The sequence below is a fragment of the Carlito syrichta genome, unplaced genomic scaffold, assembly GCF_000164805.1.
Source record: "Carlito syrichta isolate Samal-C Ts95f unplaced genomic scaffold, Tarsius_syrichta-2.0.1 Scaffold87125, whole genome shotgun sequence".
NCBI classification, from domain to species: Eukaryota; Metazoa; Chordata; class Mammalia; order Primates; family Tarsiidae; genus Carlito; species Carlito syrichta.
The window spans coordinates 150,017-172,564 of NW_007031221.1; the positions used below are offsets into that span (position 1 = coordinate 150,017).

Genomic DNA, 22,548 nt, shown 5'->3' on the forward strand with positions numbered 1-22,548 from the left:
GCTGTTGCCTGGGGGGAAAGCCCTCACCTCCCCTCGGGATGGAGAGGGAGCAGACCTAGGGACAGAACCTTCTGCCTTCTCTCCCTCTCCCTTAGTTCCCTAGATCGGTCCCCAACGCATCAGGTCTCCAGTTATTCACCCCGTATGAAGTCCCCTTCTACACTGACTCTGGGCTTTGACCTATGGGATGTTGGGTCAGAGTGTCCCATTGAAGCAAACGTGATGCCAACAGAAGCTTGACAACACTTACACATTAGAGCTTATCTCTGGGAACACTCCTTCTTGGCCATGTGAGTGAGGCCATTTTGGACTCTGGGATAGTCATCCCAGTGCCCCAGTCACTAACATGGAGCAGAAAACAGCCAATCAATTCACACAATCCTGAGAAAGGATAAATGGTTTGGGGTGGTTTGTTATGCAGCAGTAACTAACCCAAACACTCCCCTGACCCACACATCCCAAATCTCATTTCTCCTGTTCCTAGAACCTCTCTGCTTGGCATGAGACTCCTTCCCCAGGCCTGCTCAGCTTGCCCCTGGAATTTTCTGTTGCCGACTCTTACCAAGCTCCTCCCAAGACCAGAACACACCCACAGGCCCCAAAAAGCCTTCACTAACTGATGCCCTGTGAGGGTCTCCAGGTCAGGCAGGTCTTCTGGGGTCTGCAAGTGAATGATAAGGCACTGTTTCTAGCCACCAAGGAAGGCCAGGCACAGGCTGTTTCCCAAGCAGGTGTATAGTCCGTGTGGTAGACATCTTGGGTCAGAGTGCAATATGTCTGCCCGGAGAATCTTGCTCGAGCAACCTTCCTGCCTCCTTGCCTTCCTCACACATCTGTTGAGAACCTACTATAGGCCCTTCCTCCTGGAGGTGGTGGGGAGATAGCAGAGGTGATGAGGTTACTTCTCTGGTTTTGGGGGCCCCACAGAAGGGTGGAGGAAAAAGCCCAGACATGGTCAGTCACACCCAGGGCAGTAAGTTCTGTGAGAGTTGTGGGGACATCCATAAAAGCCTCCTGGAGCAGGGGTGTCCTAGCTGTTGGGCACAGAATAGGAGCAAAGCACCCTAGACAGAGGTCTGGCACCTGCAAAGACTGTGTTGTGACCAGAAATGAAAGCTGGAGTATGGGGGCCTGCAGGGATGAGTGGGGCCAGGTTGGGTGGCAGGGAATCTCTAATGCCAGGGTGAGAGTGTGGGCTTGGTACTGTAGACCCCAGGGAGCCAGGAAGTGACAGGAGAGGAGGGTGTTTCCAGTGGAAGATGCAGATGAATGGAAGGATGGACAGACTGATGAAGAGCAGGGAAGGGGCCAGGGGAAACAAGAAGGACGGAAAAGATGCTTCTAAAGCACTTGGACATAGTCACTGTGGTCACTCATTGTGCCTTGGCTGCAGGGGGCTGCTTGCCTGGGCCTGCAGGACAAGACCAACAGAAAGTGCCTCTGCCTCAGAAACTCATTGCTAAATGTTGATAATGAAGTTGATGTCTCTGTTGACTTGTCACATCAAAGTGAGGGAGCACAAGCCACACTGACAGAGAAGATGTAGTATCACTTAGAGCAGGGCCAGGGACAACTGTGCCCCTTGCATTTCCCTGGAAAGCTTAGTCCTGTCCCCTCTCCCCTGCCCCAGACCAAATACCAAAATTGGAGAGGTCATACTCTGCCAGCCAGGAACCGCAGGAACCAACTGGTATGGCACTGTGGAAACATGAGGAGAGTTTATTCATAAAGGCCCGTGTACAGAGGCATGGGGTGCACAAGCCAGCATGGCTCTAGTTTGGGAGCAGGTAACAGCAGGACACCATATTACATCCCCATCCTGGGACCTGAAGGGGCAAGAGAGGGGGCCATGGAGAGCACCAGCCCACTGTGACAGACTCCCCCAACCTGTAAAACTTTCTGTTACGCCCAGCAAACCCAGTCCTCACTTATATACCACAATGCTGTCGCCCAGAGGTTGCGTCTTGTGGACCAGACCGGGGGCTGCAGCCCAGAGAAGGGCCCAGCAAGGCCTCATTTGGGAATTCTGAGTGCAAAGCTCTGACTACAAGGATGATCACTGTAGCATCATTGGGGAATGCTACAGGCTGGTCACAACTTGGATGACTCGTGGATGGGGCAGGTCAGATGAACTCCAGTCCCTCTGCACGAGAACTGGGTGCTGCTGAAGGAAGGAGGTGGCTTCACATGCACCACAGGGAGGGGGCTCAGGCAGGTCACCAGGAAGGTGGGCTGCTGGGCAGTGTGTGCGGGGTGAGGTCACTCTGGCGAAACAAGCCAACAAAGTGGCAGCTGTGTGGTCAGGGTGAGTGGTCTGGAAAGAATCCTCCCAACTGCTAGCAAAGCATACTTTGGAATTGTGGCCTAAGGGAGTGGGGCTCCCACTTTGTATTTTATATGCTTTGCGCTGTTTTGTTCTACATTAAGCATGGAACTTCTTTAAATGTGATTTATATAGAGAAGTGTTGTATATATGTAAAAATAAAAGAGCTAAAAATATAGTGAAGGGGGAATGAACAGAAAAGGATGCCAGTGTTCTTCCCTAACTGATATTTGGTGATTGCTGAGTTGATGAACATTTATGCAGCCCCTGTGGTATGCCAGGCACTAGGAGATCAGCACTGACCAACATGTACCTGTAAAGTGCTCACCATCCACAGGGTGCAGATGGGTGTGTCTGGTGTGCCCACCAACCTGTGGCATGAGGTGGGTGAGATGAGTGGGCACAGCCAGGGCGACAGGAGTGTGGGGCAAATGGGCTGGTTCATGCAATGAGAAGACTTCATGAACAAGCACTCCAGACAGAGGGCAGAGGAGGTGTGGGGTGTTCCTGCCTACTGTGTGTGTTCAGGAAGAAGTGGCGGGGACTTTGGAGGGCTTCTGAAGTCCTTCACAGATGTGTGGATGCCATTACAAAGGTCCTAAGAGACACGAGGGCCAGTGAGAGAGGCATGAGGAGGAATCAGGGGCATGGGCCTGGCACGAGTGCCAGAGCAGGGCAGTGCCACTCAAGGCTTCAGAGGGAGTTACCCTTGCAGCTGTGCAGCCTTCTTCCCACGGCGTGGCCAGGCAAATCCCTGTCCAGATGGCCAGAGAGGCCTGAGGGGCTTGTTCTGCTCAACCTTGCCCACAAACTGGGAGGGCAGGACCCAGGATTTCGGAGGTGCCAGAGAGAGTCCTTCAGCCAGAAGTGGCCCCAGAGACCATCCTGCCCATTGTTCTCCAAAGAGGGGCAGGTCTGCCCAAGGACCCCGAGGGTCTGTGGCAGAGGGACAGTGGACAGTGAGGCCCGGAGCTCCAAATCCCAGAACTGCAAGTCTTCTGACAACAGGAAACACCTGGGGCAGGGGGATGGCAGGTGGGATCTTCCCAGGGTGCCGACTTTGATAAGCCCAGGTTGCCTGGCATGCTGTGATGAGAAGGATCCTGAGGCCACATCCAGGATCTCTGGGAGAGAGTGTCAAGGCTGAATGCCGATGCAGGCCATGGGCGAGGGGTGAGTGTCCCAAGGGTGCAGTCCTGAGGCATCCCAAAGTCAAGGGCGACTGTCTGACAATCCTGCAGGTGGGACTGGCCTTCAGGCAATGTGGGGCAGCCAGTGGAGGCCTTTCCTGGCTCCCGACCTACCAAAGAGAAGTAGCTGGACCCTGGGGCTCAGCATGGTGAGTGGGTGAAGAGACCGGAACACAGGACTCCACAGTGAGGGCAGCAGACTGCAGAGCTTGGGCTCCAGGTCATACCTCGACAGTCATGGAAGGTGATGCCATGCGGGTGCAGGGAACAGAGGCCTCTGACTCAGGCTAACAGCAGCCCAGGCTGGAGGGCATCTTGTTCTCTTGAGTCTCAGGCGGACTTGCCATTCCTGAAAGGAGGGAAGGAGTAACTTGGCATCAGTCAGGCATCCTACAGCTGACTCTGGGCAAGAACCTTCCCAAGCCTGCAGCCAGAGCTGTGAGCTTGAGCTCCTAGGTCTGTCATTCAAGGCCTGATAACTTGGCACAGGCTGAGAGACCTGGGGCATTTCAGGTAGGGGAACAGAATGGGCAAAGGTACAGACTAGGAGAGCTGAAGTCAGGGCATATCTGCAGAGCCCAGGATACCCAGCCTGTCCCATGTGGTCCATGTGTCAGGAAGACAAGGAAGGCTAGGGAAGATGTCTGAACTGGCAGGTGGGGTCAGGGAAACTGCAGGCCTAAGGCTGGGGTGACACCCAGAGAAGAGGATCAAGGGACAGCAGAGGGCCACCAGTTAAGAAAATGGCAGGACTCAGGTGACAGGAGAATGGTGGATATGGATTTTAGTCTTGAGCCTGCTCCCCAGCCTGACCCAGCCATGCTTGTACGCACGGATGAGGTTTCCATCGCCGACCTGGAGCCGGGCACTGTTCCTCCTCTCCAAGTCCTGCAGAATGGATTGCTCGAATGCCAGGGCAGCTACACGGCTGAAGAATGCCTTCACATTCTCCCCTGTGGGTCCACAAGACAGCTGTGACCCTGACCACCTATGCCCTCACTCTGGACACATTTGGGGGCAGAAGCCAGGTGGCCCATTCTGAGGCTGCCCTATGGCCCCTTCTAGAGCAACCATGACAGTAACAGTGACCATAGGGAGGCGCAGCCCCATCAACCTGCGTGGGCAGTACAGTGCTACAGGCAGGGCCCACTGGCCTGGCTTCCCACCAGCTCCAGCCTCCTCTACCCCACTGCCTGCCCAGACTGTTGCTTCCCAGCATCTACTCTTCCAACCAGTTTCAACTGAGCACCTGCTATGGTCCTTGTGCTGGGACATGCAGAGCTCAGGACAGATGTGTGCCCACTCTCTTGTCACTTTCCATACCTGTCCAATGGGGCTGTAAGTATTAATGTGCTGCCAGTACACATATGGAGCTTTTGTGCATTCCTCTCCAGGTGGAGGTGGCTATCCAACAGGAATCAGGTTGGTTCCAGTCCCCCACATGCACACTGCCCTTGTGCAGCTAGCAATCTGCACAACTTCTCAGGGTGGTCCTGCTTGGCTCATAGTGAGCACTCAGTGAAGTGTTACTCTGATAAAGGAGGCAGGTCTCAAAGGATAGGAGGGACACTGTTGGGAAGGAGCAGCCAAGGGCACCAGGCATGGCACTGCCAGGTGTTTCTGCTGGGCTGGAGGTGGTCTTCCACTGTGGCACCAACCCTCAGTGCTCACCCAGTCTCTGGCCAGATGTCCGCTATTGGCCCTTGCCCAGGGCACGGACTGCTGGTCCCAATTCTTGAGTCCCCAGAACCTTGAGGCCTACCGTGTGCCAGGCACTGCACATCATTTCATTCATTCCCTGACAACCTGTGTTTTCAGCAACTGCCCTCTGTGTCTCTGCATTTTCTAATTTTTCCTCAGGAATATATATGGCTTTTTAAAATTTAAAACATGTTTTTTTTCCAGCTGGGTGTAGAAGCTCACACCTGTAGTCCTAGCACTTTGGGAGGCTGAAGTGGGAGAATTGCTTAAGTCCAGGAATTCAAGAACAGCCTCGTCTCTTCAAAAAATATCAAAAAATTAGCCGGGAATGATGGCATGCACTTGTAGTCTCAGCTACTTGGGAGGCTGAAGAGGGAGAATCGCTTGAGCCCAGGAGTTTGAGGGTGTGGTGAGTAGTGATGGTTCCACTGTACTTCAGCATGGGCGAAAATGAGACCATGGCAAAAAAAAAACAAAACACATATATTTTCATTAACAACAAAATGAGATGGGCAGAATTACCTGCTTTTCAGATGAGGAGACTGAGGCTTGGAGATGGGCATCTGCCTGGGGCTGGGGCCAGACTGGGTGGGGAGCAGGTCAGGTGAGAACTGGAGGGCTGTGAGCCACAATGATACTGGAAAGGGTTGGGAGCCCCTATCACTGGGCCCGTCAACGTGCCAGGCAGTGCCACACACCTAACATCTGAGGGCTGGAGGCAGGACAGAACAGTGGTTACAGGTGAGGACTGTGTTTGGATGCAGGCTCTGCCACCCTGAGGCCCTGGAATTGACTTCACATGAATAAAATGGAACCTGCTTCACAGGTGATTGTGGTGGTTGCCTCAGAGAATGTGCCAGCTTGGCATGGCATAAAGCTGAGGTCACTATTCCTCCTAGAAGAGACACCTCAGGCAACAGAAGATACCACCAGTCACCAGTACAGTGGCAGGGCTGTGATACCAGTACATGCCACGGCCGCAGAAGGAAAAGATGGATGCAGAGGTAACAGCTGCATGCGGCCCCTGCAGGACCTGCCCAAAAACAGTGTTCTGGCTCCACCAGGCAACAGTCTGGGCCCCACTCACCGGTCTTGGCTGACACTGACCAGTACTCAGCTTGCATTTCATTGGCCAGGTGCACGGCCTCTGCTTCTGCCTGTTCACATGCTGCCCCTGACTGAGAGAAGTGCCTTTGCTGAAGCAGTATCCTGGCCTGGCTGCAGGGAAGCCCCTGGGGGTAGACAGCTGTCTGCTTCCCACTGTGACACCTCCCTCCTTTTTCCTCTCTCCCCTCTGATATGAGCTGAAAGGGGAGGCATTTTCCCAAGGGACACCAGCCTCAAGCACCAGTCTGCTCACCAGAAGGTCCTTCTTGGTTCCCACGAGGAAGATAAAGCAGGAGCCTGCCTCGTTCTCCCTCAGTGCATCTTCCAGCCACTGCCTGGAATGCAGAGGGGAGACAGGCTGAGTGACACCACCTAGCCACCACCCAGAACAGGAGATGGGGAAAGCTCTCAGATCCTCCCTAGGACCCCTTGGCCCCTGCAGGCTGAGCAGGATGCTGGTCCTGAAACCAGAAGGGCCTTGGTGGACCCCAGGGGGTGGGAATACAAGGACACTGGCTAGGGAAGGTGAGGACCCTGTCCTAACCCTGGCTCTGCCCCCACCCAGTGAGTCCTGCACTTTTATCAACTGAAGCAGGTTCGGGAGACACTGGATGTGAATGCCACAGAAACAGGGAAGGTGAAAGGGCTTTGGTATACTAGCTGGACGAATCCTGACAGAAGCAGGATGGCTTCCCGGAATCCATCCCCTTGCCAGTTCTCTCTGCCCAAGACAACAGTTGCCAAATCCATGTCCCTTCAGACAAGACTGGCTGTACAACATTCAGGGTCCAATGTAAAGTGAAAAAAAGTACTAGGACTTGCAAGACGGTGATAGCAGAGTACTAAAGCAGATGCTGGTCCTTCTGGGTGTGGCTGTGCGGGCCTCAACCCGGAGGCAGCTGGGGACACAGCCTGAGGGATAATGAGGCAAATGGACAAGATGTGGTCTGTGGACAGTTGGTTTTGAGAAGTGAGTCTGGTCACTTACCCCCACTGTGGGGATAGGGGTTCAGCCCACTAGCCCAGGTTTGGAAGCCCTGCCAGGAGCTTCCTGTACCCAGGGGGACCATAGGGGCCGCCAAGCCCAGACTTGCCTGGTGTGCTCCAGGGTCTGCACGTCGGTGAGGTCAAAGGCAGTGATGATCACTGGACACATGGAAAAAACCAGCAGCAACAGGTAAGGCAAACAGTGTGACAAAAGGGGCTCCCCCTGGGCATCTCCTGGCTCCTCAGGAGAAGCCCAGTTCCCAAGGAACTGCTGGGCAGCCTACCCAGGCACTCAGCCCCAGACTCCATGATGAAGGCCGGGGAAGAGACACCCATGGCTGCCCTGGGATCCACTGTCCCACTGCCCTCCTTGTCCTGCCCTTGGCAGCAAATCCTCAGGGTGGGATCTGGGGAGTAGGACGAGGCAGGTGTGGAGCACATGGGCTTTGGTGACAGAGACCCTCTGCCACTTATAGTAAGGGAGCTCAGATGAGGGCCTCAACTGCTGAGAGCCTCGGTTTCCCCATCTGAGGAAAACGATACTTCTATTTCGCCGCGTTGCTGGGAGGATTAAACAAGAGCAGCCATTTCGGAAGGCTATTTGTCCGGGGCCTGACAAAGGCCGACTTTCACCCAGTGACAGCTATGGCCAGGATGACGAGTAGCAACAACTAGCCTTAGGGAAACAGTTTCTGGGAGCCAGCTGGGCAGAAAGCCAGGAGATGCAGCCCTTTCTACATCTAAGCTCCTCTGGCACTGGCCCTGCCCTGTCATGTGGTGTTGAGGGTGGCCAGAACCCTGTTAGGGTGACGAGGGGAGCCTCGCGGGGAGGGCGTCTCAGAAAGTGCCTGCCTCTGTGCTCTCTGAGGTGTCAGCAGGGATGGACTGGGGCTTCCTCCACACCTTAGCCAAAGGCAGCAGGAGAGCCCTCGCCTCCTCCCAGGGCAGAGGGTGAGGGAAGGCAAGGAGGAAACTGAGGACAGGCGTGATGGTGGCCAGGCAGCTGTGTGCAGAGATGTGCCAGGCAGACCTCTTATTCCCAGGGGGAGGTATCCCCTTGAGAAGAGAGGCCCGAGAAGCAAAAGGTGCAGGAGGCAACGTGATCAGCATTGACGCATTCATGGTTTGTTTCCTGGTTTTGCTTCTTTCAAACCTTAATGAAAATGTAATTTTTCACCACCACAAAGTAGACATAATGGTGCGTTGTGACTTGAGTCTGGTTTTGGATACTTTTGACAGTTCCCTCACATCTCCCACTGAAGTCAATTTCTGTCTCTTCCTGGGGTCCCATGGGGAGCCTCTGCTGCTGCCTCCTACTGACCATGAGCCCTGCCAAGTTCCCAGGCTGTCCTTGGCCCCCCAGGACCTGCTAGTCCTCCCATCGTGTCCCTCCTACTCCTCCTCTCTGGCCCAGCCCTTTCCTAAGATAGGACAGCCTCTCCCCACCTCCCCTGAAGTCTGATGCTGCTCTTCTTTGGGCCTCTGGACAAGATTTCCCTCTCTAAGCATCTTTCTGAGCTAAAGACTGAGACTGAGATTTAAAGCTGGCACCTACACCACAGGGTCCCTAAAGGGTGTGATTGCCAAAGCTAGCCAAAGGCCCTGGGGTGAAGGCAGCTTCCCCATTCCCAGGCAGTGGACTGGTGGTGTTTTCTCAGTGGGTCCTGGAGGACAGAAAACTGGTGCCTCTGCAGAGGAGCCGGGCTTTTTGAGGTGGAGTCCAGCAGGGATGTGGGTGAGGCCCATCGCACACTGCTCACCCTGGGCACCCCGATAGTAGGCAGATGCGATGCACTTGAACTTCTCCTGCCCGGCTGTGTCCCAGCTGTGCAATGAAAGAGAGAGAAGGGGAGACAGTGGCAGCAGGTGAAGTGATCACAATGCTCTGAGCCAATAGGCTATGGGACCCTGGGTGGGAGAGTTGAGGGCCTGCCAGTCACATGGGCTTCAAGAAATGCCTGTTATGAGCCAGCTATCACTGCCCAAGCTCCTCACAATCCCTTCCTAAGGGTCACTTTTCTCACTGGATTCACTGTGCCTAGGGGAGGGGCATGGCATTAGTATTCTACTTCCATGAATGACTTGCAGCTCGATCCCTTCTGACTGGGACATTGATAAGGAGCATATGGCCCATGACAAGGCTTGTTTTGAAGATGTGGCAGTGCCCTGTGAATGGTGCTGGAGTTCTAGGCTGGGCCTCCAGCTGTGGCTTTACCACTTGCTAATGTGCAACTGGGCATCGCTTTACCTTCTGCACTGCAAGTCCCAGAGTGGGGGTGGGGTACCTATGAGGGTGCCCACAGGCAGCTCTGAGCAGTTAGCTCCAGTTCTTGGGAGCACCATGTTGAGAAGGACTTAAGATGCTGAGAATGTGACAATCAATTAGTGATGTTTGCCACGGGCAGTCTAGAAGAGAGGAAGGTGCACAGGCTGAGATCTACTCACTCTGGCCTAGAACAAAGCATGTGGTCACTATGCAGGGCTGAGTCTGGAAGTCCAACCCCAATTTATCCCTCTCTAAAGTCAACAGATTGCTGGACACGGTGACTCAAGCTTGTAATCCCGGCACTTTGGGAGGCTGAGGAGAGAGTATTGCCTGAGCCCACGGGTTTGAGACCAGCCTGGGCAACTTGGGGAAACCTTGTCTCTACAATAAATCAAAAAAATTAGCTGGGCTTGGTGGCACACGCCTGTAGTTCCAGCTACTTGGAAGGCTGAGGCGGAAGGATTGCCTGAGCCCAGCAGGTAGAAGCTGCGGTGGCCGTGAGCATGTCACTGCACTCCAACCTGGGTGACAGAGTGAGACTACAACTCAAAAAAAAAAAAAAAAAGTCAACAGATCAAGGCCAGGTGTGGTGGCTCACACTTGTATACCAGCACTCTGGGAGGCTAAGGCGGGAGGATGACCTGAGTCCAGGAGTTTGAGACCAGTCGAGGCAACACAGCAAAACCTCATCTCTACAAAAAAGAAAGAAAATTAGCTGGGCCTGGTGATGCACATCTATAGTCCCAGCTACTAGAAGGCTGAGGCACAAGGATTGCCTGAGCCCAGGAGGTTGAGGCTGTGGTGAGCTGTGATTGTGCCACTGTACTCCAGCATGGGCAACAGGGTGAGACTCTGACACACACACACACACAAAAAAAAGCCAACAAGCCAAAATTAAAATTTTCCCCGTAAACTGAAAAGTAGACAAGCCACAAACAAGGCATGAGTGGTCTGATTTTTTTTTTCAAGTGATCCAGCACGATGCAGAATGTTTTGGCTTCATTCTTTCATTAATTCATTAATATTTTCTTTCATTTCAGAAGAAGACTGGGGAGGAGCTAGGGGTGGTAGTCTGAAGATGGGCCCATTGGGAGGCTAGCAATGACCTCAATGTAAGAATATGAGAGGCAGAGCCAGAAGAGTGCCTCTGTTCTGTCCTGGGTCCTCTCATGAGATATGGCCTGTGGTCACATCAGCAAAAAGCCCAATCACCGACCACTCTCCCATGGCTCCAGCTGGGCCTCTTCCACTGACTCTTTGCTCTCCTCAGCTCTCCAGATCCCTGAGTCCTGCAGTCCAGTGTTTTCCCAGTCTCTTCTGCTCTGGCCTGACCCTGTACTCTCCCTCAAGCAGGATTTGTTATCCTCTACTCCAGTGCCACACAGGGGCTGAGAAGTCCTTAGAGGAGGGGGTATTGTCTTTACAGAGCTAGAAGCTCATGTCCCAGGATCTGCAGACACACAGGAGAGCTAGGGGGCTGGAGCCACAGGCTCTCAGCATCCTCCAGGTGCTAAAGGAGAGGGAAGGCCAGGTTCAGAGTGAGGTACTCGGTCAGGGTGGGAAAGGGCGAGCCCTGGGAAGACCCAGGGCTATTATAAGGTGAAACAGAGTGAGGCTAAAGCCGGTGGACCACTGAAGGTAGATGCCTGGGTCCTGGCAGGGAAGAAGACAGACAGACAGAGACGGAAGGAAAGGGAGGCAGGGGAGCAGGAGGGTGGGCAGTAGTGTGAGGAAGAAGATGGGTGCTTCAGGCCTGAGGAAGGATGTGGGTGGTACAGCCTCTACCTCAACCCTTCTTTCCCAAGTCTTGCATGCAAGGACTGAATTTGGACCCATTTTAAGAGTAGAAACAGAGCCTCAGAGCTCAGAAGCGACTTGCTAGAGACCATTCCATTGGTCTTGTGAGTAAGGTCACAGGAGATCCAGGTGGGGGATGGCTGGAGTCAGGACCTGGGGAGGGACCCACCCTGGCAGATGTGGGGCCATCAGGGAGGTCAGGCTGTGAGGACATTCCCCAAATCTGATGACCAAAACGAGACAACCATCGGGACTGAGGGAGTGTCCAGGGACTCAGGGAGTCAGGAAACTTGGTTTCACACGTCCCCAGCCCTACTTGTGGTGAGTCCTCGCTGACACAGGGCGTAGTGGAGAAGAAGCTCCCCAAGGCCTTTCCCAGGTGTCTCTAGGAAGCCCACCCACAGGACAAGGGGGAACCAGTGACTCACATCTGGAGGCTGTAGGGAATCCCGGCGATCTCAAAGCGCTCAATTTCAAAGTCTACCCCAATGGTGGCCTTGTAGTCTCGGTCAAAAACATTCTTGCAAAACCTGTGGGAGGTGAGGAAGTCACTAGAGAGGTAATGTGCACAAAAGCTCACTCGTGACAGTGAAAGTCTGGAGGCAAGTAAGGTCCACCAAGAGAGGAGCAATAAGGAAGAGAAGGCCCACGGAGGCAGTGGACAGGCAGGTTAGCCAACAAGGACAATGTGGGGGAAGGGAGGCTATGGGAACCCAGAAGGCAAACTCTGTGGCTCAGAAAGAGTAAAGCTAACTGTACATTTGCAGGGAGGGCAGTGGAGGGGTGAGCTCATGGCCCCACGGGACATGTGATGAATGCCAGGCTCCTGACTAACCCTACCATCTCCCCAGTTTCTTGCAACCCCGCCCCTCTGCTCCCACCAGGCTGAGCCAAAGCATCTCCTTGCAACCACACAGTTCCCACTATGACACCATTACCTGGGCCTCTAGGCAAGGGTGTGACAACCTGGTGCCGGGAGGCGTGGTCAACAGGGCCAAGGAAGCCTCATACCTGTGGATGAGGCTGGTCTTCCCCACGTAGAGGTCACCAACGACTACCACCTTGGAGAGTTTGAGCCTGTGAAAAATATGTCCATGTTGCTCTCGGCCATGGTTTTAAAAACATCCTCAAACACTGACAGGCCCTTCCTTCCCTGAGCTCTAAGAACTCTGCTGATGAGCCACCCCTCATTCTTGAAAGCAGAATGGGCCACCCTGCTGAGACAGTCTGTCCTCTCTCTCTGACCCTCAGAGGGGAGGATGAGAGAGCCTGTGTTTGTTCTGGGGACTCTTCTGCCTGGGGCTGCACCCCTGAGCCCACTTGACTAAAAAGTTCCTGTCCTGAGAATTAGAAATGGGCATGACAAGAGGCTGAGTCACGGGCCAAGGGGTAGAGGCACAAGCCCAAGGTGGGTCTGTGGTAAGTAAGAGCCATGGCATGTCCAAGCTAGCAGGGAGCTGTACAAAAGATGCAGACATAGGGCCGAGAGACACTGGCACAAGAAACAGACAGGCCAAGGGGCCTGACATGAACAGGACTCAGGATCCATACATTGGGGCTTGAGGTAAATTTGAGGCTCTTGCTTTCTGGGGATACTGCTCACCCAGAGCAGCTGTCACCCTTACCCTCTGTGTGTGTCCTGCACTCAGCAGCAGCCTTTTTCTGGGAGTGTTTTTTTGTAGAAGTGGATGCTTGCTAGGTTGCCCAGGCTGGTCTCAAACTCCTAGGCCCAAGCAAACCGCCTGCCTCAGCCTCCTGAGTAGCTAGGACCATAGGCACATGCCACCATGCCTGTTGACAATACTTTCAGAGTTTCTGCAGCTCAAAGATGCTCAATTATCACAGCAACCGACTTGGGTAAACATTTGACAGGCACTTTCTCCACCTGCAGGCAGCAGGTGACCTGGCCTGCAGTTTACCTCTCTACGTCCATGTGGGCAGGGGCTGTGTCTACCCTGCTCCCAGATGGCCTTCTCATTCTAGGATGGCTTCATCTGACTCCATTTCTCAGATGAAGCAGTAAAGGTACTGGCAAGGTCTTGCAGCAGTCTTGCACCCTCTGTGTCTCAGTGTCTCCATGTCCAGTGCTACTATGAGGGGTCAAGGAGGTCATCTCTGTATGGCACCTGATATGGCACTGGCATTCCCCAAATGATGCCTTTACCCATCCTATTACCACGGCTACTCTGGCCATTCTGACCTGAACTCTGCCTCACTCTGTGTAGCTTGGAGACTCTTGAGCTGGGCTTTCTGGTGGCCTCACCATACCTGTGTGACACCTGTGAGCTCAGTCAACTTCCTAGAGGACTGCAAACTCCTCAGGGTGAGGGGTTTGTTAAAAGAAGGAACGACTGCTGCAAAAATCTCTGCTGGTGGTGGCAGGTTCTGCCGAGGCAGGGACAGGACAGTCACAGTCCTTGCCCTCTTAGGTCAGGTTCAGTGAGGAATCCAGACAGGCAAAGGTGCAATTCTGTGAGATAAGTTCTTGGGGCACAAGAGCACACAGGAGGGGCATCCCACCCAGCCCAGGCTAGCGGGAGGGGCAGTGGAGGTCAAAGAAGGGAGACCTGAAGGGAAGGGGAAGTGAGGGGATTAGGAAAGACATTCCAGACATAGGAAATGGATCTGTGCTAAGATCACAGGCTGAAAGTTTACCTGCATGACTTACTGAGGAAGAGGTGTGTCAAGTGAAGCCAGATAAAAATCCCACAATCTTCAGCCCTGTACTGGCTTGCATGCGCCTCGCCTGTGTATTTCATTTTTGTTCATTCCTTCATTCACACATTCATGTGTACGGTTTTTCCCACCATCTCCTCCTCCACCCATGCCCTGCAGGCTCACCCAACAGTCCCTGTGTTCCTGAGTTGGCAGGCTGCGCTGACCTGCCTGTGGAAGTTCTCCTTGAGCTGCAGGCAGGCATCAGGTGTGTACCACTGCAAAGAGACAGAAATGATGCAAAGAACAGAAAAAATCAACCTGCAAAGCTGAGGCTCCATCCCTGGAGCTCAGCAGTAAGGTGGTGACTTACTTACCAGTCTTCCCTCCCTCCCAGGCCTCTAGCATCTGGCAGTCTCATTAACTTTCCCTTATCCCCTTGTCATGTTCATCTTCTGTCTCCCCAATCCCGAGGCTCCAAGGCTTCGGGGACTTGTGAGTCTAGAGGGGCTGGGCCAAATCAAAGAGCCCAGGCAGGAGATCTTGGTCTCACCTGGGTTGCTGTCCCCTTGCTGCATGAATGTGACAGACTTCTGCCTTCTCTGGGCCTTGGCCCTCTCTGGGTGAAATGAGGGGTGAGCAGGGAGGGCCCTTTTGGCTCCAAGATCTTTCCATACTGTCTATGGATCTCTGATGCCATTTCTGTTTTAAAAATATACATATATGTGCCTGAAAAATGTCTTAGAAGGCACTTTCTGCTTTCCACATTTCTTGGAAGGCAGACCTGAGCAGTGGTTTAAAAGCACAAGCCTCGGCATCAGGAAGAATTGCATACACTCCTACCACCCTTACCTGCTGTGTGACCCTGGGCAGTTGCCCAATTATTCTGAACTTTAACTTCCCCACCAGAGACTTGGGGGCATGAAATAAGACAATGTTTGTAAAGCCATCAGTACAGAGTAAACCTGGAACATACTAACTGCTCAATAAATTTCGTGGCTATTAAGATGTGATGACTCATGTTGACTGCACATTTGTTTTACAATTAGAAAAAAATGGACTGGGTGTAGTGGCTATAATCCTAGTGCTTTGGGAGGTTGAGGCAGGAGGATCACTTGAGGCCAGGAGTTCGAGGTTCCAGGGAGCTGTGATCGTAGTACTGCACTCCTGCCTGGGAGACAGAGTGAGACTCTGTCTCTAAAAAAAAATAAATAAATAAATAAATTAAATAAATAAATAAATGATGTGAAACAAACTAAAGTATGGAACATAGCAAGAATGTGAGAAGGGTACCGTTGAGGCTGCTGGTGTGATCTGTGCATGGCAACGGTGCCACCCCGCCACTGCTCTATCACTCCAGGCACTTCCTGGAGCCACAGTTCTCCTCTCCAGCCCTAGTGTCTCTTACAGGTTTTCAGGCATGGATTTGGGTTCTTCCCTGACCCATCTGCCCTTTCACCTCCAGTTGTGATTGAGGCAGCAGGGAGTGGGGGAGGAGCAAGAGCAAGTTGAGAAAACTGCCTGAGTCCCAGTTTCCTCATCTGTAAAATGGGGATGCTCATAACAGTACCTTTTCATGTGGCTGTTGGAGGAGTAACTGAATATAGGTGAACAGCTTAATCCAACAGTCCACTTTTGTGTAGAAGAGTGTCAGCTAGCCGGGCTCGGTGGCTCAGCCTGTAATTCCGTACCTTTGGGAGGCTGAGGAGAGTGGATTGCCTGAGCCTGCGGGTTCAAGACCTGCCTGGCCAACTTGGCGAGACCTCATCTCTACAATAAATCAAAAAATTAGCCGGGTATGGTAGTGCACGCCTGTAGTTCCAGTTACTTGGAAGGCTGAGGCGGAAGGATTGCCAGAGCCCAGCAGGTCGAGGCTGCGGTGGCCAGGAGCAGCCACTGCACTCCAGTCTGGGCGACAGAGTGAGACTCCAACTCAAAAAAAAAAAAAAAAAAAGGAAAAAGAAGAGTGTCAGCTACGTCATGACAAAGCTAGTGGGTTTCTCCTGTCAACTTCCATGATAGCTTCAAGCTGGGGGGCCGATCCACATACAGTGGTCACTAGAGGAATCTCACAGTTTTGGACAACTGGAGAGAACTGGTAAGAAAGGCCACAGGGTAGGAAGTGTGAGTTGATTTTAGAGGCTGGGAAACTGAGGCACACAAAGTAAAGGAAACGACTTGTCCAAGCAGCACTCTGTGGACCCAGCCTGACCTCACCACAGATTTCTCAGTCTCAAGTGGTATGACACTGGGGTGGAGGATGAACTTACTCAGCAGTGGCCTGTGACCCCTGACCACTGCAGGCAGGAAGGGAGAATCTCGCCTTCTGTGAGAACAGGACAGATGCCCCAGGATGCCTCCCTGGGGTAGGGAAGTAGGGGACCAGACACAGCCGGGTCAAATCCTAGCTTAGCTCCACCATGCCCAGCTGTGCAATGACAGGCAACCTCCCTACCTCTCTGATCCTTGTTGTCCTGCTCTGTCGATGGGGATCCTTTGTCCCATGAGACCTGAACTGTTTTGTGTCAATCACGCTTCCCTTCCTTTTGGCTCACAAATTGCCAGTCTCCATCATTCCCAGTTACCACTGTCAAGCTCCATAGGGAAGGCAACTGAGCCTCTGTTGAGATGGAAAACCTGGGGAGAACTGTTTGAGGTCTGAGTTACAAAGGCCTTCTCTGTGGGTGTGTGAAGAGAGAACTCAGGAGGAAAGTAAAGAAGGAGGAAGAAGAAATGGCCACAGGCCTCAAATAACCAGGTTCTGCAGTCAGCGCCTCCTTACCAGTCTGGGCACAGAATCAAAAAGATACAAAAGGCCATTCTGTGGAGAGAAGCTCTTCCTCCACACCTGTCCCAAGCCACACGGAGGCAACCACTGACAGTGGGGACTTAGGCAGAAATTTTTTCTCCATGTATAAACAGACATAGATATTTTTTTCTCTTGCTCCTTGATTTTACACACGCAGAAGTATGCTTTACTCTATTCTGGGTGTTTTATTTATTATTTATTATTTTTTGAGTTAGAGTCTCACTCTGTTGCCCAGGCTGGAGTGCAGTGCCATGCTCACGGCCACCCCAGCATCAACCTGCTGGGCTCAGGCTATCCTTCTGCCTCAGCCTTCCAAGTAGCCAGAACTACAGCATGTGCTACCATGCCCAGCTAATTTTTTGATATACTGTAGAGGTGAGGTCTCACCAATTGCCCAGGCTGGTCTCGAACCCCTGGGCTTGGGCAATCCTCTTGCCTCGGCCTCCCAAAGTGCTGGGACTATAGGTGCAAGCCACTGTACCTGGACCTGGGTGTTTTTACTAAACAAATCTGAAGGGCACTTTAGCCCTCACACATGTCAGCCCTGAGGAGGCGTCTCGTTCCTCATCTGTGCCAGAAAGTAGTGTTACTTGTTTAACCAGCCTCCTTGAAGGACATTTATGTTACATCTGACCTTCTGGTTTTTTTGGTTTTTTTGTTTTTTGAGTTGAAGTCTTACTCTGTCACACAGGCATGCTCACGCCCCCCCCCCCCAGCGTTGACCTGCTGGGCTCCAGTGATCCTTCCGCCTCAGCCTTCCAGGTAGCCAGAACTATAGGCGCGCATTACCACGCCTGGCTAATTAAAAAAAAAAAAAAAATTATTGTAGACACGAGGTTTTACTATGTTGCCCAGGCTGGTCTTGAACCTGTGAGCTCAGGCAATCATCTCGCCTTAGCCTCCCAAAGTGCTGGGATTACAGGCTTGAGCCACTGCACTTGGCTGACCTTCTGTTTTTATAGACTGCTGTAGCACCTGTCCTTGTGCACATGGCACATCCATGCCAGGACATCTGCAGAGTAAATTCCTATACATGGGGAGGTCAGTTCAGAGGGCAGGGGCATTTGCCATGTTGGTAAACATTGTCCCACTGCCCCTACAGAGGTTGTACTGATCTGCAGTCCCTGCTGCAGCTGATATTGGATTTTAGTGCAGATGAATAGAGCTATACATTTTTGGTGAAATGGAAGGCAGAATGGCAAAGGGAAAGAGCTCTGGATTTGGACTCTGGAAACTAGAATGTTGTTTTATAACAGTAATGATAATGAGGAACAGCAGCAATCACGACTGCACGGGATCTCCAGGTTGCCATGAGTGGGGAAGCAGCTCCAAGAGGTTGAATAAGTTGCCCATGGTCACACAGTTTAATGGTAGAGCAAGATTTACACCCAGGACTGTCTGCCTGCAAAGTTGTAGTCCTTATAAACTTCATGCCACACTGCTACCTGGTTTCACCATTAACTTGCTGGCCCTTCTTGCAGTCAATGCTCAGTATCTCGCCTTCTCAAGGAGAAGCCTGTAAATCTGATGACAGACAGACGTCCTTAATTTTACCTGTTTTATTTTTGGGGTGAGTGCAGACCGGGAAGTGCTGATGTGGTCTCAGGGTCAGGAGAGCATAATAACTCTACCTTAGGGAAGCTGGAGATGATGTGGTCCCGGCTCACAGGGGATCCCCAAGGTGTTAGGGAGGACCTCATTCTTCCAGAGTCTTGTGGACCCAACCAGAGAAAAGAGAGTTAGGAAGCTGTGCAAATCCCTGGGGATGCATCCATACATTTCTGTCTAACTTTTTATCGCTTTAAAACAGATCCAAGCCTCCTTCCGTGTTTGAAATATCAGGTAGTGGCCATCTGGACACAGGAAGTCAATCTGCAGGTGTGGGTATACCAGGACTGCCCTGCCCTGTCTGGGAGTCAGAAGACCTGGGTCCACCCTCTCCAATGACAGGTGTCTATTGAGCAGGGGTCCCTCTCTGAGCTTACCACACTGGAGTGTGACGCTTGGCACAGACACCACTTCCACGCCTAGGCTGTGTGGGTCACAGCCTAGGTGTGAAAGTAGAGTGGGGAGGGGGCTCCTGCTCCTAGTCTCTAAAGATTGAAGGCGCTAAGTGGGCTGGGTGTCTTAAGTGTCAGCCAGCAGGCCTTTACCCTCAAATTCCTCACCCCATCCAGCATCTGTCCCCTCAAGCGAACTCAACAGTCCTCCCTCCCTTTTTCTTGTCCATCCCCCTCTACCCACTAGGGTAGCCTTGGGTAAGGTCTGCTGTTGTCCTCCTCCATCTGACCCGGTTATTCTCCTTCCGGGGACCAGCACTGGCCTGGCCCAGAGTGAAAGTTCAAGAAATGAGGGAGGGCCCGGGCCACAGAACGCTTTGGAAGGGGTAGGGGGTGGGCGGGGAACGCGTCGTCCTCGCGACCGAAGCCTAGGAGACGTGCCCACACAGTGGAGGGCCGAGGGTCGGACAAAGGGGGCGGGAGGACTCACCCGTAGCTGCTGCGAAGGCTGAGGGCTCCGCGCGGCCTAGTCCTGGGCCGCAGCGGCGATCACCATGGCGACGAGGGCACTCGGGACAGGCGGGCGTCTGACGAATGGCGTCTGACGAATGGCCGACGTTAAGGGCGAGGTCTGGGCGGCACTGACAGTCAAGAGTCCTGCACGCAGCTGGCACCGGCGATTACTGTAGCTACGAGAGCTCCCTGGAGTCTGGGCGGGGCTGTCGGCAGAGAGACTCTAGGATACCGCAGGAGCGCAGATCACCATGACAACAGGGGCGGTGATGGATAGGTGGGGCCAGGGAGGCCAGAGGGTGGATCCGGGGCTCTAGGTGGGGCCCTGCTTGAGGGCTGGTGGCAGAGTTCTTGCTGTGGCAAGGAATGGACATGCCTATCACCTACCGACCTTAATCTGCCTTGTTCTGAGTCCAATGTTGTCTGACTATGACATGCCTGATTTCTAAAGCTCTTGCTATAAAATTAATTTCCTTATTGCTTTTTGAAAGATTAATTTAAAAATTAATTTTAAAAAATCAGTGGCTGTTAGAAAGTTGACCTGAGTCAGTGGGCTCCTCTGAGCTAGTTTCGGTTTGGAAATGAGGTGTGTGGGGCTAGATGGCCTCCAGAGTTCCTAATAAAATTGTGGAACCAGATTAGGAGAGATCCGAGGTTCCCAGCTTTGAGAACCTCCTTGATTCAGCTTCTTTATTTTTCTTCACCACAGTATGGGATCCTTGGTACACAGATCTAAGTCAGTCATCTTTAACTCTTAAAGCTAAATATGCTGGAGGCTAGTGTTTGATGCCTTGTAATGAGTTTCACTGCTAAGGTTGCTGACTTAGATGGGTGAACTTAGGTGAATTGCTCTACCTCAGTTTACTCAGCTAAATATGGATCTGATTACTTCAAGGGTTTGTTGTTAAGATTACTTGAGATGGTGAGACTGCTTTTAGATTGTAAAGCTTGATTAGTCCATTAACCATTCATTTGCTCTACATTTACTGAAAGCCTCCTGGTTTGAAATGAGGGAGGGCCTGGGCTGCAGAACATGTTGGGGGAACAGGGGGAGGGGGCGGGGGACACGTTGTCCTGGTGACCCTGGCCTAGGAGATGTGCCCACACCGTAGAGTGCCAAGAGTTGGACAAATGGGGTGGGAGAAGAAAATTGAACTGACATGGTGTCCTCACTCAGAGAAGCTAGGGGAAACAGAGAAATAAAAAGAAAATTAAAAGTAGGGAGTGTGCCAATGGGATTTAGAAGAAGGGGGAATTAAGCTGTGGGATCACTTACTAATTTGGATTTAGGGATAAAGGGAAGCCGGAGATCACTTCCAACCCCCGTCCCCCCTCCCATAGCTCTTAAGTTGGCTCTGACTGGATCTAGAAATCAAACTGACACCAGGCAGATTACCAAGAGGAAAGCATACAGATTTTCTTAGTTTTACATGTACAAGGAGATGTTCACAGAAGAGTGAAGTCTGAAAAAGTGACCAAAGAAAGGTGCTTCTATACATTTTAAACACAAAACGATAAATATGAGAAGTGACAGGACAAAGGGGATCTGGCTAAGGGTAGTACATTCTAGGGGAAACACTAGGAGATAAACGGGGGTGTAAAACTGATGGAAAATAAGGGTTACTTCGTTAAGTACATTTATTCAGGCCCATTGTAGCCCCAATTTCCAGTCTCTGGTGATAAGGGCTATTTTCTCACTGTGGTGTGGGGAGGGTACCTCTCCCAGAGAATCTTTATGGCTTGCTACAGGTAGTAAGAGACAGATCAACTAACGCTTTTAAAACTACAATTTCCCCAATGCTGTCAACTTGAAATAATCAATATACTAATTCAGTATATTTTGGAATGGTATGTCCTTCACTCCTTTAGGGAGAAGTCTTCATGGAGGAAGTGTCCACAAAGTTGTGTCCTGAAGAACAAAGAGGTAGTTGGTGCTACAGGCAGCTTAGGTTGTGGGAGAGAACTGGCCATTTGAGGGATTAAAAGACAGTACATTATGGCTGCAGAAAGCCATCTCCAAGGCACTTGAACAGTAGGCTAGGAGTTTGGACTCAGGCTTGAGACCTGTGGGGAGCCATGCGGGGGAGGTTTATGCAGGTGGTGGCTAGGTCTGGCTTGCTTTTGAGAAAAACCACTCTGGCTAGCGGTGTCCAATGCAAAGGCCAACCTTTGTCATTACCAGGCGGTCACCTTGCAGACGAAGGCGGGTGCGCCAGGGCTAGGCAGTCCTGCGATTAGGCCTGTGGGATTTAGGGGAAGCTACTGAACCTCTCTGACGTTCTTGGCCCTGAACTGGATAATGTTACCACCTCGTGGGATTACTCTGAGGATCAAAGGCATGCAAAGTGTCCAGTACTGAGAAGGACGTAAATAAATCCCTTCCTTCCCTTCCCTTTTGTACCTGGAACAAAGCTGAGCCGCCTCTGGTCCTCACAGTAACCCTGTAACATATTCTTGTTCCCATTTGCAGCTTGCCCCAGCACAAGGCTGTTCGGGCCTGCGCGGTGGCGCCGAGTGGTCAGAGTGCGGCGCGGCGGACGCTTCTAGGGTCGCTTGGCAACTTGGTCGCCTGGCAACGGGCGCGCGCTGCGTGCGGAGGGAGTTGGGAAACTGCGCGCGCTGAGGCAGGTGAGGCGGCGGCGGCGGAACAGCTGCCTGGATACAGGGGAACCCCGTAACCCACCCAGTCCCACTCACACCTGGCCCGTGTCCCCATACCCTAAATTAAGACCCCTCACCCGCGGACTCCCGGAGTTCATACCCCTTAGAGGAGGAGAGTGCCCTGACCCCCGCGCATACCGTTCGCGGAAGGGCGCCCAAATCAAATATGGCCGCGTCCCTCGGAGGCCGGCCCCCTCTCCTCCTCTTGTTTTCTGGTGCCCCGTGTCAAAAAGTATGGCTCACCTCTTACTAGAGTAGGTTCTTACGGGACTGGGACCTGTCCATGCCACCAAATGCAGTAGCAACCATAATGACCACAGCCAACATGTCTGGAGTCCTGGTATTCCGAGCTCATGTGTATCAGTTAATATGACAAGTCTGGGAGGGGGGGAAGGTGGTACTATTATCACCTCACCTTTGCAGCTGCAGAACAACACAGAGGATTTAACTTACCAAGGGCCGCCTATGGCCTGGGTCTGGAGCCAGGAGCCAGTTCTTAACTGCTAAACCTTAACTACCTATAGCTGCTCAAAGGGTGT

The 22,548-nt window shown here is 52.5% G+C and overlaps 1 protein-coding gene across 1 annotated transcript; it reads right to left on the reverse strand.

Moving 5' to 3' along the window:
- Positions 1-1,693: 1,693 nt before the first annotated feature.
- RAB36 (RAB36, member RAS oncogene family) lies at positions 1,694-22,107 on the reverse strand. The gene is made up of 13 exons (XM_021712039.1): positions 22,087-22,107; positions 21,783-22,003; positions 19,326-19,492; positions 18,467-18,546; positions 14,213-14,304; positions 12,383-12,448; positions 11,800-11,901; positions 9,069-9,133; positions 7,416-7,467; positions 6,575-6,656; positions 6,302-6,392; positions 4,347-4,466; positions 1,694-3,862 (listed from the first exon to the last, which is right to left on the reverse strand). The coding sequence occupies exons 1-13, from the start codon at positions 22,105-22,107 to the stop codon at positions 3,801-3,803; spliced, it is 1,221 nt and encodes a 406-aa protein (XP_021567714.1). The 3' UTR covers positions 1,694-3,800.
- Between the last annotated feature and the right edge of the window lie 441 nt (positions 22,108-22,548).